At 41.9% G+C, this 16972-nt stretch overlaps 1 protein-coding gene across 1 annotated transcript in view; it reads left to right on the top strand.

The window, feature by feature from the left end:
- Positions 1–1197: 1197 nt before the first annotated feature.
- The window catches only part of SLC25A13 (solute carrier family 25 member 13), a 132348-nt gene continuing 116573 nt past the window's right edge, over positions 1198–16972 (top strand). Inside the window, exon 1 of the mRNA XM_065398568.1 lies at positions 1198–1242. Within this exon, the coding sequence (XP_065254640.1) occupies positions 1231–1242 (12 nt within the window). The 5' untranslated portion in view covers positions 1198–1230. The remainder of the gene's footprint in view (positions 1243–16972) is intronic.

The following is a 16972-nucleotide window of genomic DNA, read 5'->3' on the forward strand; positions in this document are numbered from 1 at the left end:
GATCGGGGCCCCACTGTGCCAGACGCTGTACAATAAATACAGGAGCTTGCAACCATGAGGCAATGACTAGAATCATAGAACTGGAAGGGACCTCAAGAGGTCATCTAATCCAGTCCCTTGCACTCAAGGCAGGACTAAGTATTATCTAGACCATCCCTGAGAGGTGTTTGTCCAACCTGCTCATAAAAATCCCCAATGATGGAGATTCCACAACCTTCCTAGGCAATTTATTCCAGTGCTTAATCACTCTGACAGGAAGTTTTTCCCAATGTCCAACCTAAACTTCCCTTGCTGCAATTTCAGCCCATTGCTTCTCGTCCTAGCCTTTTATGTACTTGAAAACTGTTATCATGTCCCCTCTCAGTCTTCTCTTCTTCAGACTAAATAAACCCAATTTTTCAATCTTCCCTCAGAGGTCATGTTTTCTAGACCTTTAATCATTTTTGTTGCTCTTCTCCGGACTTTCTCCAATTTGTCCACATCTTTCCTGAAATGTGGCGCCCAGAACTGGACACAATACTCCAGCTGAGGCCTAATCAGTGCAGAGTAGAGCGGAAAAATTACTTCTCCTGTCTTGCTCACAATACTTCTGCTAATACATCCCAGAAGGATGTTTGCTTTTTTTGCAACAATGTTTTACTGTTGACTCATATTTAGCTTGTGGTCCACTATGACCTTTCTGCAGTACTCCTTCCTAGGCAGTCATTTCCCATTTTGTATGTGTGCAACTGTTCTCCGGAATCCCATTTTACAGAATGCAGAGTAGAGGCCGTGTTAGTCTGTATCCGCAAAAAGAGCAGGAGTACTTGTGGCTCCATTTTACAGAGTCACTGTTGTTCATTGTGGCTCTTTCACAACCCACCTGCAGGAAGGGCATGCAAATGCAGCAACGGGCAGCTTGCCACTCTCCTCAGCAAAGCCCCACGCCGCTGTCTGCCCAGATGCCCCTTGATCGGCTGTCCCTGAACCAGAGGCATGCCACCTCCCCCCCCCCCGCCGTTCCCCAGCCGCCCTTTGCTGCTGGACAGCGCAGCCCGGAGTCACGTGCGCCCCTTGCTCAAGCCGGGCGCGAGGAGAGCGGCGGATCACGCGCGCGCCGGCTGGGCCCCGGGGCCCGGCCGCAGCCAATGAGCTGGCGGCGGCGGCGCGCGGCGGCGGCCGGCCTGGTGCGCAGGCGGGGCGGTGCCTGCCGCGTTGGGACAGGAAGGGGCCGGCTGCACGGGACGAAGCATGGCTGCCAAGGTGAGTCGGGAGCCGCTGCTGCCTTTCCCGGGGGGTGTCCGCCCGGCTTGGCTGGAGGGAGGCTGCCGGGTGGAGCCTGCCCTTGGTGAAACTTTGCTGGAGTGGGTTGAGTCTCCCCCGCCTGCCTCTGCAGCTTCCCCCTTTGGTGGGGGCGGTGGTGTTTGAGGTGCAGGCCCCTTGCGCTGCTGGCAGGCGCTGCAGGGAAGTGGGGGTTGCTAGCTGTGTAGGGCTCTCTGCGGGGCCTGCGCCCCGTGCCTGGGGGATTTGGCTTTAGCCGCGCTGGTGGCTGGTCTCTGCGTGAAGGGAGTTCAAGGGGCCTTCCCGCCTGCATCCTCTTGCTTGGGAACTGCCCGGGGGAGGGAGTGCGCCCCGTCTGTGGTACACCACGTACAGTTATGGCACTGCACATTCACGTTTGGCTGGGTAATACACATAGGGCAGTAGTGTTGCCCCATTGCATCACTTCTGCAGTTGGGGATCTTAGACTCTGACACTGGTCAGATCTGATGGAACCTGAAAGGACTTTGCTTTTGCCTTCATCGATTAGTCACCTGATTCCTTTCCCAAGCCAAATTTAGATAGTGGTCTCACAATGGGTGTCTGTCAAGCACAAGGGCGAGTAATTTAAAGGGATGGTGTTAGGGTTTAAAAAAACCCCCATATATTTCAAAGAGATCTTTTCCCATGTTACTTAATTATACATCAGATTCTCCAAATAGAAAATGATTAATATGTACACGCAGTGGTACTAGAACTAGGGATGCTGGCTTGGAGTAATAACAAACGCCAAATACGTTTCCATCATCAGCACTCCTGCTATACAAATTGTTCCAGCACCCCAGTATAATCTTGCAAACACTCTCAGTATGTGGTTTCATGCTTACTACTGTGAATAATCTCAGGAAATAGGACCACTCTTGACAACAAGTACTACAAACACTTCCTACTGTAGGTAGCATCAGGCCTTAACATAATATTCTCTGAGCTTTTTCTTTTACTTTATTTACTTGGTTTGGATGATGAACACCAGCTAATCAATTTAGTTGTGGTTTCTACTTACTATGACTTTCAGTTTCTCTTTCACTGGTATGAGGTTGGGCTTGCAAAACCCATAGCAAGTGGCTATGTTTGGTTTTTATTAGACATAAAAACAAAATTCATGGGAATATTGCCATTCTTCATAGTTTTTTTTTTTTAATTAAACAGTCCCTCTCCTCAAGGTTTGGGCCATATCTTATATAGGTGTCCCTCCAATGAAGACACATTAATTTGACATATGGGTCAGTGTTTTGATGCTCATTAGTCTTTCTTTTCTATAAACAGCTCTTGTTCATTATCGTTGCTATGTATGAAGGAATAATTGACTAGATATTCCTCGTCAATGCAGCCAAGTCAGAACATTTCCTAAAGATTTGGGGCCTGGTCCTGCTTCCATTGAAATCAGTGGCCAAACTTCTATGAAAGAACATAAGAAAATAAACAAATGTCAGTGCCAAAAAACCCCAAACCCTCTCTCCCCCAAGAAAATGGCCTATACAAGTACAGTCTGCTGAAGAAATGTATTTCCGTAAAGTTAATCACAGAATCACTCTGTTCAGTGTGCTACTCAATAGCTCTCATTAAAGTTAGGCTGGTTGGTCTCCAACTTCATACTACCTGTTTTCATAAGCAAGATATTGTATGTGATGTCCTTTCTGAGTTGAAACTATCCTCTCTGAATTTTTATTTATCATTCATGACTTTTAGATGGTTTTATCTAGCTTTGTTTCTGTCTCTCACCACTATAACCAGTTTATCAAGTTCCTCCTTACCAGTCTTTGTATCATTTAAGACTTTTCAAAGTCTCCTATTCACTGAGATTAAGATTAACCTAGGTATCCTTTGAATCACATAGCAAAGATTTTTAATCTAGAAGCCTTCTGGTTACATAGCGCTCTGTCTAGGGCAACATCTTAAATATATCCTAACTTGTCATAGAAGTAATCATATTAGGTAAACCGAGTAGATATATTGTTGAGCAATATATTTTGCTTTCAGTTTAATTTCATAGAGGGTAGGTGACCATAGCCCTTTGAGAAAACACTGGAAAAGTATAATCTAAACATCCAGTATATTTAAATATATTGAACAGGTGAGGCTATATATAGCGCAATTTTAAATAACTTCAGGTTTGGCTGAAAGACACCTAATTTCTTCTTCTTGTTATTTAAATGGTGCCATAAATGTGCATGGTGTATTGTAGACAGGCATAGTGCCTCCCTGCAGGGTTTACATTCTTTAGATAACCTCTGAAAAAGGCTAATGGCTGAAATATCAGGTGTATCCTGAGAGATTCAAGCGAAATAATAACTTCTTATGAATTTGTGAGTTGCTGAGTTAGTTTAATATAGGGCTGTCGATTAATTGCAGTTAACTCAAAAATTAATCATGATAAATTAATTGTGATTAATCGCACTGTTAAACAAAAGAATACCAATTGAAATTTATAAAATATTTTTGGATGTTTTTCTACATTTTCAAATATATTGATTTCTATTACAACACAGAATACAAAGTGTACAGTGCTCACTTAATATTTTTGATTACAAATATTTGCACTGTAAAAATGATAAACAAAAGAAATAGTACTTTTTAGTTCACCTCATACAAGTACTGTAATGCAATCTCTTTATCGTGAAAGTGTAACTTACAAATGTAGATTTTTTTTTTGTTACATAACTGCACTCAAAAACAAAACAGTGTAAAACTTTAGAGCCTACATGTCCACTCAGTCCTACTTCTTGTTCAGCCAATTGCTAAGAAAAACAAGTTTGTTTACATTTACTGGAGATACTGCTGCCTGCTTCTTATTTACAATGTCACCTGAAAGTGAATACACTATTCCTCTGGAATAGTGGTTGAAGCATGAAGGGACATATGAATCTTTAGTGTATCTGGCACGTAAATATCTTGTGATGCCGGCTATAACAGTGCCTTGTGAACGCCTGTTCTCACTTTCAGGTGACATTGTAAACAAGAAATGGGCAGCATTATTTCTTGCAAATTGTAACCAAACTTGTTTGTCTGAGTGATTGGTTGAAGTAGTACTGAGTGAACTTGTAGGCTCTAAAGTTTTACATTATTTTATTTTTGAATGCAGGGTTTTTTTGTACATAATTCTACATTTGTAAGTTCAACTTTCGTGATAAAGAGATTACTTGTATTACATGAAATGAAAATACTATTTCTTTTATCTTTATACAGTGCAAATATTTGTAATAAAAATAAATATAAAGTGAGCACTGTACACTTTGTATTCTGTATTGTAATTGAAATCAATATATTTGAAAATGTAGAACGCATCCAAAGATATTTAAATAAATAGTATTCTATTACTGTTTAACAGCACGATTAATCGCGATTAATTTTTTTAATCGCTTGCCAGCTCTAGTTTAATATTTAAGCTGCATTGTGAGACTTTGAAGTTTTTACCTTTGTAGGTTGAAGTTGCCAGAATTAAACAAATAGGATGGATTCCCGGTCCTATCAAAGTCAGTGGCATATCTTTAAGCAATACTCTGTACTATTTACAGTAACACTTGCGCTCCAGTCCTTCAAGCACATACATGAGCAACTTTATCACATATACTCCTTGAGACTAAAGTCATGTGTTTGTATGATCGGGCCTTGGTTTGTGTTCTGATTCCTCACTGATGCATCTTAGTAATGTTTGTCTTTTTAACCTCAGCCAAACAATGGATTGGTGAGTTGAACAACTTTTTCTACAAAGTCATTTTCTTTGCCAGTGTCCTGCATGACTGCTTTTTTTTTGAATTTTTTTTTTTTTATTGTAGCCCCTCAGACTTATGAATCCCTTGGAATCTAACTTAATTGTTCCTCATTTGCTAGGTCTCAAACGCTGACATTGTAAGAAGACTAAGAACTCAATCCATCCAAAAATAAAACACACGTTGAAAGACTGCTAAGGCTGCATAGTTAAACACTCAGATATTAAGAAATGACAAAGTATGAGGTTGCATGTGCAACCGTAAATGTGTACTACAATATAGTTTATATTACATAGTATGACACAATTTTTATACATTTTTAACATTCTTCATTGTATATTACTGTATGTATTCTGGGTCCATGAAAGTGTTTTTTTATTAAAACAACATAGAAAAATGTTTTTGCACTAGAGATGTATAAAAGGATAAGGTAATAGTGAACATTTGCTGGAATATATAGTACCCTAAAGTTTTTAGCTAAATTAGCATAATAGTTACATAGCACAATCTTCAGAGAATGAGGTGGTTATGTAAAGTCTTTATTGTAGTTCATGCACAGGGCATATATGGTATTATACATTATTTCTTACCTTCTGAGTATTGTGTAACCTTAGCATTTTCTTTTTGGGTGGAATTTCCTGGAGAAAAAGTTGCATAATGTGGAACAATTTAGCCAGAGAACTCCCCATCACACACCTTCCTATTTTTTTTAAAGCACAGTTAAATTAGTCATTTGTGTTCAGTGAGTTCAACCTGCCTTTGCTCCAAACGTTGCTACAAAGTGAACATATGCAGTACTATTAACAAAGTGACTTCTTTTTATTTCCAAAGACACATGACTGTGTCAAATTAAAACCAATTTAATTAGGAAGTTCTAAGGCATTTCTCAATGAGAGCTGTTTCCATGCCACATTTTAACTTTCTATCAACCTGTCATTTTGGCACGGCTGCTGTTCCTCATAAGGTTGCAAGATTTTATCTATAATGGGAAAGGTGTATTTTTCTTATTTTGCACTCCAAAACAGCTAAACTATGTTTGAATGTTTTTTGTACAAATCACACTTGAGCAGAGTCCAAGTCTGAATAATTTCAATGCAAAAGTGAATGTTTCAGAAAGCATCTAAAAATTGGGGATTAGAATGGAAAAACATGCTACTTAGGCTTCAACCTTATAATTGATAGCATGTTGGCAGATTACTGCATCTGCATTGAGACCTGTCCTGTTGTTGCAGGAAAAGAGCCTTAACTATCATGTTAGTTATCTCTCCTTCTATAATACTGTGCTCTCGTGTATGCATTGTGCTAAATGTGCATACAGTTTGTGTGTATGTTTACTTGAAGTTTGTTGTTTAACATATGATAACAAAAGTGATGTAGCTCAAACAAATGTTTCGCTAAACTAACTTATTCTGTCAAGTGTTTAAGCACATGCATCCTCCCACTGAAGTTATGCACATGAATAAATCTTTGTAGATTTGGGGCCTGTCAGAATTAATTGATAACTGACCTCAGATGTAATGAGATAACAAATATCTTATGCTGTTAACTGATGTGAATTTAAATAAAGTTAACAGTATTTGAGAGTCTTATCCAAGTTACATTAATATATTGTAACAAAAAAGAAACAAATCTGGTGTAGACTTCTGATGTCTTTTAAGCGAGTTTTATTTTTATTGTATTTTTAGACTGCTTGCTATTGAAGCTGATATAACAATACCTGCCATTAAAAAAACAAACAAACCCTAAATCTTAAAATATGAAAGCTAAGCTCTGCATTTCCCTTATTTTTCACAGATTAATATATTCAGAGACCTTCCAGGAGTTGAGTTCCTCAAATTCATTTTGGCATCATTTAATTCAAATTATTTCTTTTCAGGTGCTCCTTCCATATGCGCTATAAAACAGTTGGAGTATTTTCTGCACAACAGATGTAAAAACAAGGCTCCTAATCCTGCAAGGAGTACCTGCTGGGTGGATTCAGTGGGGTTCCAGGCAGGTTTGGGACCTGAGGCCCTGATCCTTCAAGTGACTGTAAGTGAGAATGCTACTGTGGCTGCATTGCTTTGCACAGATGCAGCAGTGTGACTGTGTGCTGTCACTCGTTGGATCAGGACCTACGCCTGTAACTGCTCTCTGTATCTCCTTTAAAAAAAAAAAAATTATATATATATTACACACACACACAAAAGTTTGCTTCTTGCTACTTTTCAGTTATTTGCATCCTGACTTTTCATGAGACCATTAAGTATCTGATAAAGGGACACTGTCAATTTAAGTCACAATTTTGACAATTTCTTACTTTATCATTGTTAGAACTAACATCAGAGATGACTAACTGAAAGAGGTTGGAAAACAAACCCAATTTTTTCCCATCATTTCATATTTTTCACTTTGTGCATTTGACAGCACTTCGTGTCAAGTGATTTTCCTTTATGTAGTAAGTTTGGGGCCTAATCCTTTGAACACATACAGCTGGGTATAATGCTTACCCACGTGAGTAGTCCCATTGAAGCCATGGGCTACTCACATGAAACCCCTTCTAAGGCACTATTCAGCAATGGATCCTCTTGCATGGAACTCATTACAGGATTAATGTCTAAGTCCTGGTCAAACTACACAGTTAGATTGACATAAGGCACCACCGACAGAAGGAGAGTAGTGCGGACATAAGCCACTGCAGTAAATATTGCGGTGGCTGTAAGTCGACCTAACCTAAGTCGACTTAAGATTGTAGTATAGACATGCCATAAGTTATAAGAACGGCCATACTAGGACACACCAAAGGTCCATCTAGCCCAGTATCCTGTCTTCCGACTGTGGCCAATGCCAGGTGCCCCAGAGGGAATGAACAGGACAGGTAATCATCAAGTGATCCATTCCCTGTCGCTCATTCCCAGCTTCTGGCAAACAGAGGTTAGGGACACCATCCCTGCCCATCCTGGCTAAAAGCCAATGATGGACCTATCCTCCATGAATTTATCTAGTTCTTTGTTGAACCCTGTTATAGTTTTGCCAGAGGATGTTGTGAAGGCCAAGGAGTTCCACAGGTTGACTGTGCGTTGTGTGTAGAAATACTTCCTTTTGTTTGTTTTTTAAATCTGCTGACTATTAATTTCATTTGGTGACCCCAGTTCTTGTTTTATGAGAAGGAGTAAATAACACTTCCTTATTTACTTTCTCCGCACCAGTCTTGTTTTTATAGATCTCTATCATATCCCCCCTTAGTCGTCTCTTTTCCAAGCTGAAAAGTCCCAGTCTTATTAATCTCTCTTCATACAGAAGCCGTTCCATACCCCTAATCATTTTTGTTGCCCTTTTCTGAATCTTTTCCAATTCTTTTTTTGAAATGGGGCAACCACATCTGCACACAGTATTCAAGATGTGGGTGGTACCATAGATTTATATAGAGACAATATTATATTTTCTGTCTTCTTATCTATCCCTATCTTAATGGTTCCCAAAATTGTTTGCTTTTTTGACTGCTGCTGCACATTGAGTGGATGTTTTCAGAGAATTATCCACTATAACTCCAAGATCTTTCTTGAGTGGTAACAGCTAATTTAGACCCCATCATTTTATATGTATAGTTCGGATTATTTTTTCCAATGTGCATTACTTTGCATTTATCAACATTGAATTTAATCTGCCATTTTGTTGCCCATTCACCCAGTTTTGTGAGATCCTTTTGTAGTTCTTCGCAGTCTGCCTGAGACTTAACTATCTTGAGTAGTTTTGTATCATCTGCAAATTTTGCCACCTCAGTATTTACTCCTTCTCCCAGATCATTTATGAATGCATTGAATAGGACTGGTCCCAGTACAGACCCCTGGGAGACTCCACTATTTACCTCTCTCCACTGTGAAAATTGACCATTTATTCCTACCCTTTGTTTCCTATCTTTTAACCAGTTACTGATCCATGAGAGTACCTTCCCTCTTATCTAGGGTGACCATATTTTCCCAAAGGGAAAACAGGACACCCACGGGCTGGCCCGAAACACCATTCCACCCCCACTGCCCCTGTGCAGGGCTAGCCTAAACCCTCCCTGAGGTCCCCCAGCCTCTCCATGCTCTCTGCCGGAGACCACCCTTGCCACTCCATGCGCTTGGGCCAACCTGAGCCCTCCCTGCCTCCCCCTATGCGGGGCCACCTCGAGGTCCTCCTCCCCAATGGCACCCCGGGCTAGCACAAGCCACCCCGCCTGTGACCCCCCCACCCTGTCCAAACCCCCTCGCCGCCTGCCTGTTTGCGGGGCTGGTCCTCCGAGCCCCCCCGCCGCTGCCCGCCTGCGATTCCCCCCGCAGCCCCCTTCCTGCTCGGGTGCAGGATTGATCCGAGGCCCCCCCTTCTCCGCGCACGGGGCTGGTCCTCTGAGCTCTCCTGCCACCCACCTGCAGGGCTGGTGATCCAAACCCCCCTGCCACATGCCCACCAGTGGCTGGTGGTCCGAATTCCCCCCCCCCCCGCATGCCTGCACGCACTCTCCCTGGCCCTCCCTCCAGTGCAGAGCTGGCATTGCCACTCCCCCCAATCACGTTCCTTCGCGCCCCAGTAGGGGTCCCACGTGTGGGGGGGTCGGCAGCAAGGTGAAACGCTGCTTGCAGCCTGCTACCCTAGCCAGGGGGCCAGCAGAGCCCCTCTGCCCAGGGGACCAGGGATCCTCCTGCTAGGGCTGAGCAGGGCCCCCCATCCCCATGGGCTGCCCCAGGCGCCGGATTGGGGGCACAGCAGGTGCATGGAGGAGGAGTGGGGGCACGCCCTGCGCCGGCTACTCACCCTTGTAAGGTGGGAGCTGACCGCGGCGGGGGTGCTTCCTGGACAGCGGGGCAGGAGCAGCAGCGGGAATGGTGGACCCCGGGCTGTTCCTGGGCATGCTCTTGCTGCCCATCTCTGGCGCTGCTACCGCCGCCAATGCTGCTGCCGCTGAAGGAGCCAGCAACGGAGACTCTGGCATGGACGCGCGCTGGGGCGAGCAAGGGGAGGGAGGGCACGGCCGCCTGCTGCCCCCCCTGCTGCCGGCTCTGTGTTGTGATAATAGAAAATATGGGACAATTTGCCCCTATTTAACAAAAAGTCAGGACACCCGGAAGAAGGCTTAAATACGGGACTGTCCCTTTAAAAACAGGATGTCTGCTCACCCTATTCTTATCCCATGACTGCTTACTTTGCTTAAGAGCATTTGGTGAGGGACCTTGTCAAAGGCTTTCAGAAAATCTAAGTATACTATATCCACTGGATCTCCCTTTTCCACATGCTTGTTGATTCCCTCAGAGAATTCTAGTAGATTAGTGAGGCATGATTTCCCTTTACAAAAACTATGTTGACTCTTCCCCAACAAATTATGTTCATCTATATGTCTGACAATTTTGTTTTTTACTATAGTTTCAATAAGTTTGCCTGGTACTGAAGTCAGGCTTACTGGCCTGTAATTGCCGGGATCACCTCTGGAGCCCTTTTAAAAAAATGGTGTCACATTAGCTATCCTCCAGTCATTTGGTACAGAAACTGATTTAAATGATAGGTTACAGACTAAAGTTAGTAGTTCTGCAATTTCACACTGGAGTTCCTTCAGAACTCTTGGGTGAATACCATCTGGTCCCAGTGACTTATTACTGTTTAGTTTCTCAATTTGTTCCAAAACCTTCTCTAATGACACCTCAATCTGGGACAGTTCCTCAGATCTGTCACCTAAAAAGAATGGCTCAGGTTTGGGAATCTCCCTCACATCCTCAGCCATGAAGACTGATGCAAAGAATTCATTTAGTTTCTCCACAATGGCCTTATCATCCTGGAGTGCTCCTTTAGCATCTTGATCATCCAGTGGCCCCACTGGTTGTTTAATAGGCTTCCTACTTCTGATGTACTTAAACATTTTGTTTTTGCTATTACTTTTTGATTCTTTGGCTAGCTGTTCTTCAAATTCTTTTTTGGCCTTCCTAATTATATTTTTACACTTCATTTGCCAGAGTTTATGCTCCTTTCTATTTTCTTCACTTGGATTTAACTTCCACTTTTTAAAGGATGCCTTTTTGCTTCTTTTACTTTGTTGTTTAGCCACAGTGGCACTTTTTTGGTTCTGTTTTTTAATTTGGGGTATACATTTAAGTTGAGCCTCTATTATGGTGTTTTAAAAAAGTTTCCATGCAGCTTGAAGGGATTTCACTTTTGGCGCTATACCTTTTAATTTCTGTTTAACGAACTTCCTCATTTTTGTGTAGTTCTCCTTTCTGAAATTAAATGCTACTGTGTTGGGCTGCTGTGGTGTTTTCCCCGCCACAGGAATGTTAAATTTAATTGTACACCTCTACCCCGATATAACGTGACCCGATATAACATGAATTCGGATATAACGCGGTAAAGCAGCGCTCCAGGGGGGCAGGGCTGCACACTCTGGCAGATCAAAGCAAGTTCGATATAACGCGGTTTCACCTGTAACGCGGTAAGATTTTTTTGGCTCCGGAGGACAGCGTTCTATCTGGGTAGAGGTGTATTATTATGGTCACTATTAATAAGAAGTCCAGCTGTATTCACCTCTTGGACCAGCTCCTTTGCGCCACTTAGGACTTAAGCAAGAATTGCCTCTCCTCTTGTGTGTTCCAGGACCAGCTGCTCCAAGAAGCAGTCATTTAAGGTGTCAAAAAACTTTATCTCTGCATCCTGTCCTGAGGTGACATGTACCCAGTCAATATGGGGATGGTTGAAATCCCCCATTATTATTGAGTTTTTTATTTTAATAGTCTCTCTCTGAGCATTTCACAGTCACTATCACCATCCTGGTCAGGTGGTCGGTAATATATCCCTACTGCTATAAGTCTGTTCCCTTTTTCCCCCTGTAGTATTTTTACACAGCAATGAGAAGAGAAAAGTACATTTTTTAAAAATAGGAAGATGTAGACCCACAGATATTAGCAGGGGATACTGAGGGGCATGGGTAGTAGCTGAAATGGCTTTTAAGTAACTTCTGTAATTCGCTTATTTTCATTTTGACAGAGTCCCCATAAGACCACACTAATGTGTAGCCTCATTTCCTGTACAACTCCTTGGAAACCTGCTATTAGAACATATTAGAACCTGCAGTTTTGTTTACCTCAATCATGTCCAATTTTGTTGAAGACATATCTAGCACCTATTATATTAAGAAATAAAAATTCCTTTTTCTGTGCAGTTTTCCAACCTTGGAAGTTAGAGGAGCTCTGTTTAATATACTGCAAATACAATACATAGGATCAGGAAGAACATCTTTAACATAGAGAAGCTTGCATCCCTGAATGCTAAAAATGTGTCTTCTGACAAGTTTCTGACAAGTATTCAGGCACATATCTATTTTATTTATCCATGTTGTCCAAGGAGATATATGACTTTGTAGTTACTGGAAGATGATATACATTTTATGTGTTATTTTGAATTAAATTTTAGTTTTATCTGTTCAATTGCTCCTTGTGTGACTATTGAATGGGTTTACAATGCTGAGGTGTGCGTTCAGAAGTCTAGTGCATATGTGTACAGCACCAAACCTTGATCTTGATTAGGGCCTCTGGACCATACTATAACTATTATATAATAATGCCATGTTGTCTAGGGGATACTGGTTAGTCTTCATAGCCAGTGATAGAGGAGGTGAGATGTCTGCAGTCAATAAAAAAGTAAAGATACATTTTTCTGATGCAAGTCTGTTCTGGAAAATATCTGTACATTTCAATCATTTGCAGGGAGATTAATCTGCCCTTATGAGTACTTTATCTTGAATTGCATTGTAATAAAACAATTTAAACTGAAGCTTTGTTAAAGTACTTAAATGAACACTGCCAATGCATTTTCTGTAACATTTTGAAATAATTTCATACTATTTACAATATCGTAAAATGTAAAAGTATATGACTGAAATCACGTTCTTTACCAAAAATGTTACTCCGGCCTACACAAAAACTAGTGTGTGGTAGGATAAAATTGCTCATAAGGAGTGGGCTGCTGGTATTTTTTCTCTTTAGAAAGAAAGCGTTTGAGAATGGGGGGTGCATACAAACACACAGAGAACTATATAAACTTTGAAAATAAACAGAAGTAAATTAAATGTTGTGACTACTAACCTGAATGATGTCCCTTCAATTTCTTAAATTCAGACTAGTAATCAGATGATACATTTTAGAAACAAATCAGCAAATCAAGTATTGGATTGGAGGAATGAGAAACCTTTTTTCCTTTTCCACTTGGAACTATTGATCCGCTTCATTTCTAAGATAAACCGTTCAGATGGTTCCCCCCCCTCTCTCCAGTATAGTCTGTAGACTTGAACCTAAGCTTGGAAGCAAGAATTTAGACTGAATTTTTCACAGAACTTCAAACATAAAATAAAACTACCCTGGCAAATAATTTGGTGCTGTATTTTTGACATGTTAGTGATTGACTTATTTATATGTTGAAATGTGAACGTATGGTTAGGTTTACCTTGATTAGCCTAGCAATCTGCTGCACACTTGTCTAACAGTGCTAATCAATTTTAGTGCAACATAGATCGAAACACCACACAGAGAAGATTGCTGCCTAAGTCCATAAATGTCAGTCAATTGGGGGAAATCTAATACCCTGCAGATTTTGTTGTTGTTGTTGTGGCTTTAGAAGCATGGGGAAAGTAAAGGAGAGAGATAATAGTGGTAAGAGAGTAGAACCATGAAAATGATGTGGTTATCAACAGACTTTTTTTATATTTAGCTTGGTAGCTTTTGATATAGATTTCATTTGATGTGCAATAGGATTTTTTATCACGATACTGTTGAATCAGATGATTTAAAATATTTAGAAATCAAAAACAGATATACTGACCCAAATTAATAGTTTGGCTTTGGGGACAATAACAGAAGTTCCTGTACAACTTGTTGTAACTTCATAGTAGATCTAATGAAATGTACCACATTATTACATGACTGTGCGCTCTCTTCAGCTCTCTATGTACATGGCGGTCTGGGATGCATAAGCCTCAGAAGACCATTTATGCTGGCTGTGCTCCTGGCTGAGTTGTTTAGAGAAGGTCAATATAGTCAGTAAGGAAAAGATGAGCGCACATAATGTGCTTGGATGTTGGGAGTGTATGAATATGAATAGCTTCATTTCTCTTTCCTTCCTCTCCTTACAAGTTGATATTACTGTATTTGGGCTGTAATAACATCCCTGGAGTAGCTCGACTGACAAGGGTGGCTCCAGGGCTGAATTGCTGGAGCAAATTGTTTGTTTAGGGTTTTTGTGTGTGCGTGTTTTAGAAACAAAGTTCGGTGGAGGAGCCTCCTACACCACCAAACATGAGCTCGAGACCTCTAGAGGTCATCTAGTCCAGTCCATGGCACTCACGGAAGGCCTAAGTATTATCTAGACTATCCCTGAAAAGTGTTTGTCTAACCTCTTAAAAACCTCCAATGATGGAGATTCCACAGCCTCCTTAGGTAATTTATTCCAGTGCTTAACCACCCTGACAGTTAGGAAGTTTTTCCTAATGTCCAACCTAAACCGTCCTTGCTGCAATTTTAAGCCCATTGCTTCTTGTCCTGTCCTCAGAGGTTAAGAAGAAGAATTTTTCTCCCTCCTTCTTGTAACAGCTTTTGATGTACTTGAAACCTGTTATGTCCCCTCTCAGTCTTCTCTTCTCCAGACTAAACAAACCCAATTTTTTCAATCTTCCCTCATAGGTCATGTTTTCTAGACCTTTAATCGTTTTTGTTGCTCTTTTCTGGACTTTCTCCAGTTCGTCCACATCTTTCCTGAAAGGTGGCACCCAGAAGTAGACACAATACTCCAGTTGAGGCCTAATCAGCGCAGAGTAGAGCTGAAGAATTACTTCTCGTGTCTTGCTTACAACATTCCTGCTAATACATCCCAGAATGATGTTTGCTTTTCTTGCAATAGTGTTTTACTGACACATACTTAGTTTGTTATCTACTGTGACCCCCAGATCCCTTTCCACAGTACTCCTTCCTAGGCAGTCTACTTCAGACTATTTCTCCAGTTTGGCTAGATCATTTTGAATTTTAATCCCATCCTCCAAAGCACTTACCACCCCTCTCTGCTTGGTATCATCCGCAAACTTTATAAGTGTACTCTCTATGCCATTATCTAAATCATTGATGAAGATATAGAACAGGACCATACCCAGAACTGATCCCCGCGGGACCCCACTCAATATGCCCTTCCAGCTTGACTTTGAGCCACTGATAACTACTTTCTGAGAATGGTTTTCTAACCATTTTTGAACCCATCTTATAGTAGCTCCCTCTAGGTTGTATTTCCCTAGTTTGTTTATGACAGGGATCGGCAATCTTTGGCACATGGCCCGCCAGCGTAAGCACCCTGGCAGGTGGGCCGGTTTGTTTACCTGCCACGTCCGCAGGTTCGGCCAATCGCGGTTCCCACTGGCCGCGGTTTGCCGCTCCAGGCCAATGGGGGCGGCGGGAAGCGGCGCGGGCCGAGGGATGTGCTGGCAGCCACTTCCCGCTGCCCCCATTGGCCTGGCGCGGCGAACCGCAGCCAGTGGGAGCCATGATTGGCCGAACCTGCGTATGCGGCAGGTAAACAAACTGGTCCACCCCGCCAGGGTGCTTACCCTGGTGGGCCGTGTGCCAAAGGTTGCCGATCCCTGGTTTATGAGAAGGTCATGCGAGTCAGTATCCGAGGCCTTACTGAAGTCAAGATATACCACATCTACCACTTCCCCCCCATCCACAAGGCTTGTTACCCTGTCAAAGAAAGCTATTAGTTTGGTTTGAAATGATTTGTTCTTGACAGTCCAGATTGACTGTTAATCATCTTATTATCTTTTAGGTGTTTGCAAACTGCTTGATTACTGGTCTGTATTGCCATATATAATATTAGGGGCTGGAAGAGTTTTGTTGTTCACCCCTAAGAGAGAGAAGGTCTCAGGTAGCCATGTAAGGACAAAAACTTTGGGCCATAACTGAAGGAAATTCCTTCTCCCTTGAAATAGGAAGCAACATCTGGGAGGATCAGAGCTTCCATGGGTTCCCAGCTATGGCAGTTTCAGGCTAGATGATTACTTTAGGCTGGTAATTTATTCATTGTTTCTACTTTTGTAACCTGTGTCAATTGCATTTTAAATGCAGTGTGATTGCTATTTAAATGCAGTCTGGGTTTTGAAACTCAGGTGTCGTATGCAAAGATTTACTCAGTCATCTGAATTTTCACTGTAACAAGCTGCGCTACTGTAACAAGCTGCGGTGCTGTAGCGTATCATTCATTGCCTTGCTTATATTGAAGTCTGGTTCTGCTCGGAACAATAACACATTCTTTCTCAATACATCTGCTGCCTGTGCAGTTTGAGTGTTTATCTGATGACTTTGGGTATAAAAATAAGCTTTTTACTCCTTTTATATTTTTTTCTTGTTGACTGTGGTAAGCCAGTGCAGCTGAGAGAGAGAGAGATTCTATTTCTTCCTGAGCATCATCAACAGAGCTTACTGATTTCTAATCAGCTCCCCGTTGATGGCAATGGGCTTGCCCATGTGTCACTGACAGCCTAATTTGGATTTAGCTCTTTTGTTATTGGTGATGTGCAAAGAGAAAAGAGCGTAGTGTGCAGTTCGAATAACATCTGTATTTGTAAACTCAATATATTTGCAAGGGAAGTCATTGGCATTGCCCCACAATGCAATTTTTGGTCACTTTTCTACACTTTAAAAGATGTAAAGAGCAAGAATAGAGTTCAGATTTGAAGGGAGCGGCGTTCTTCCCACAAAATAAGCTCCATCCACATAAGATGCTACTCTCAGTAAATTGTGCAGATGTTCAAAATATCACTGTGCATGCACTCTCAGCTCCTCTGGCTTGGCTTTCCCTCAGTGGTACTCATAAGTCCGGCTGAGCTCTTTGAGCTTGGTGCACCCTTGAAGGGAGTTCACGTATCCCACTGGGCACTGCCAGTCCCCTCGTGCTTGGCTCCTCGACTGAAGGTGGGGGAAAAA

This window comes from Emys orbicularis, chromosome 2 (assembly GCF_028017835.1).
Source record: "Emys orbicularis isolate rEmyOrb1 chromosome 2, rEmyOrb1.hap1, whole genome shotgun sequence".
NCBI lineage: Eukaryota > Metazoa > Chordata > Testudines > Emydidae > Emys > Emys orbicularis.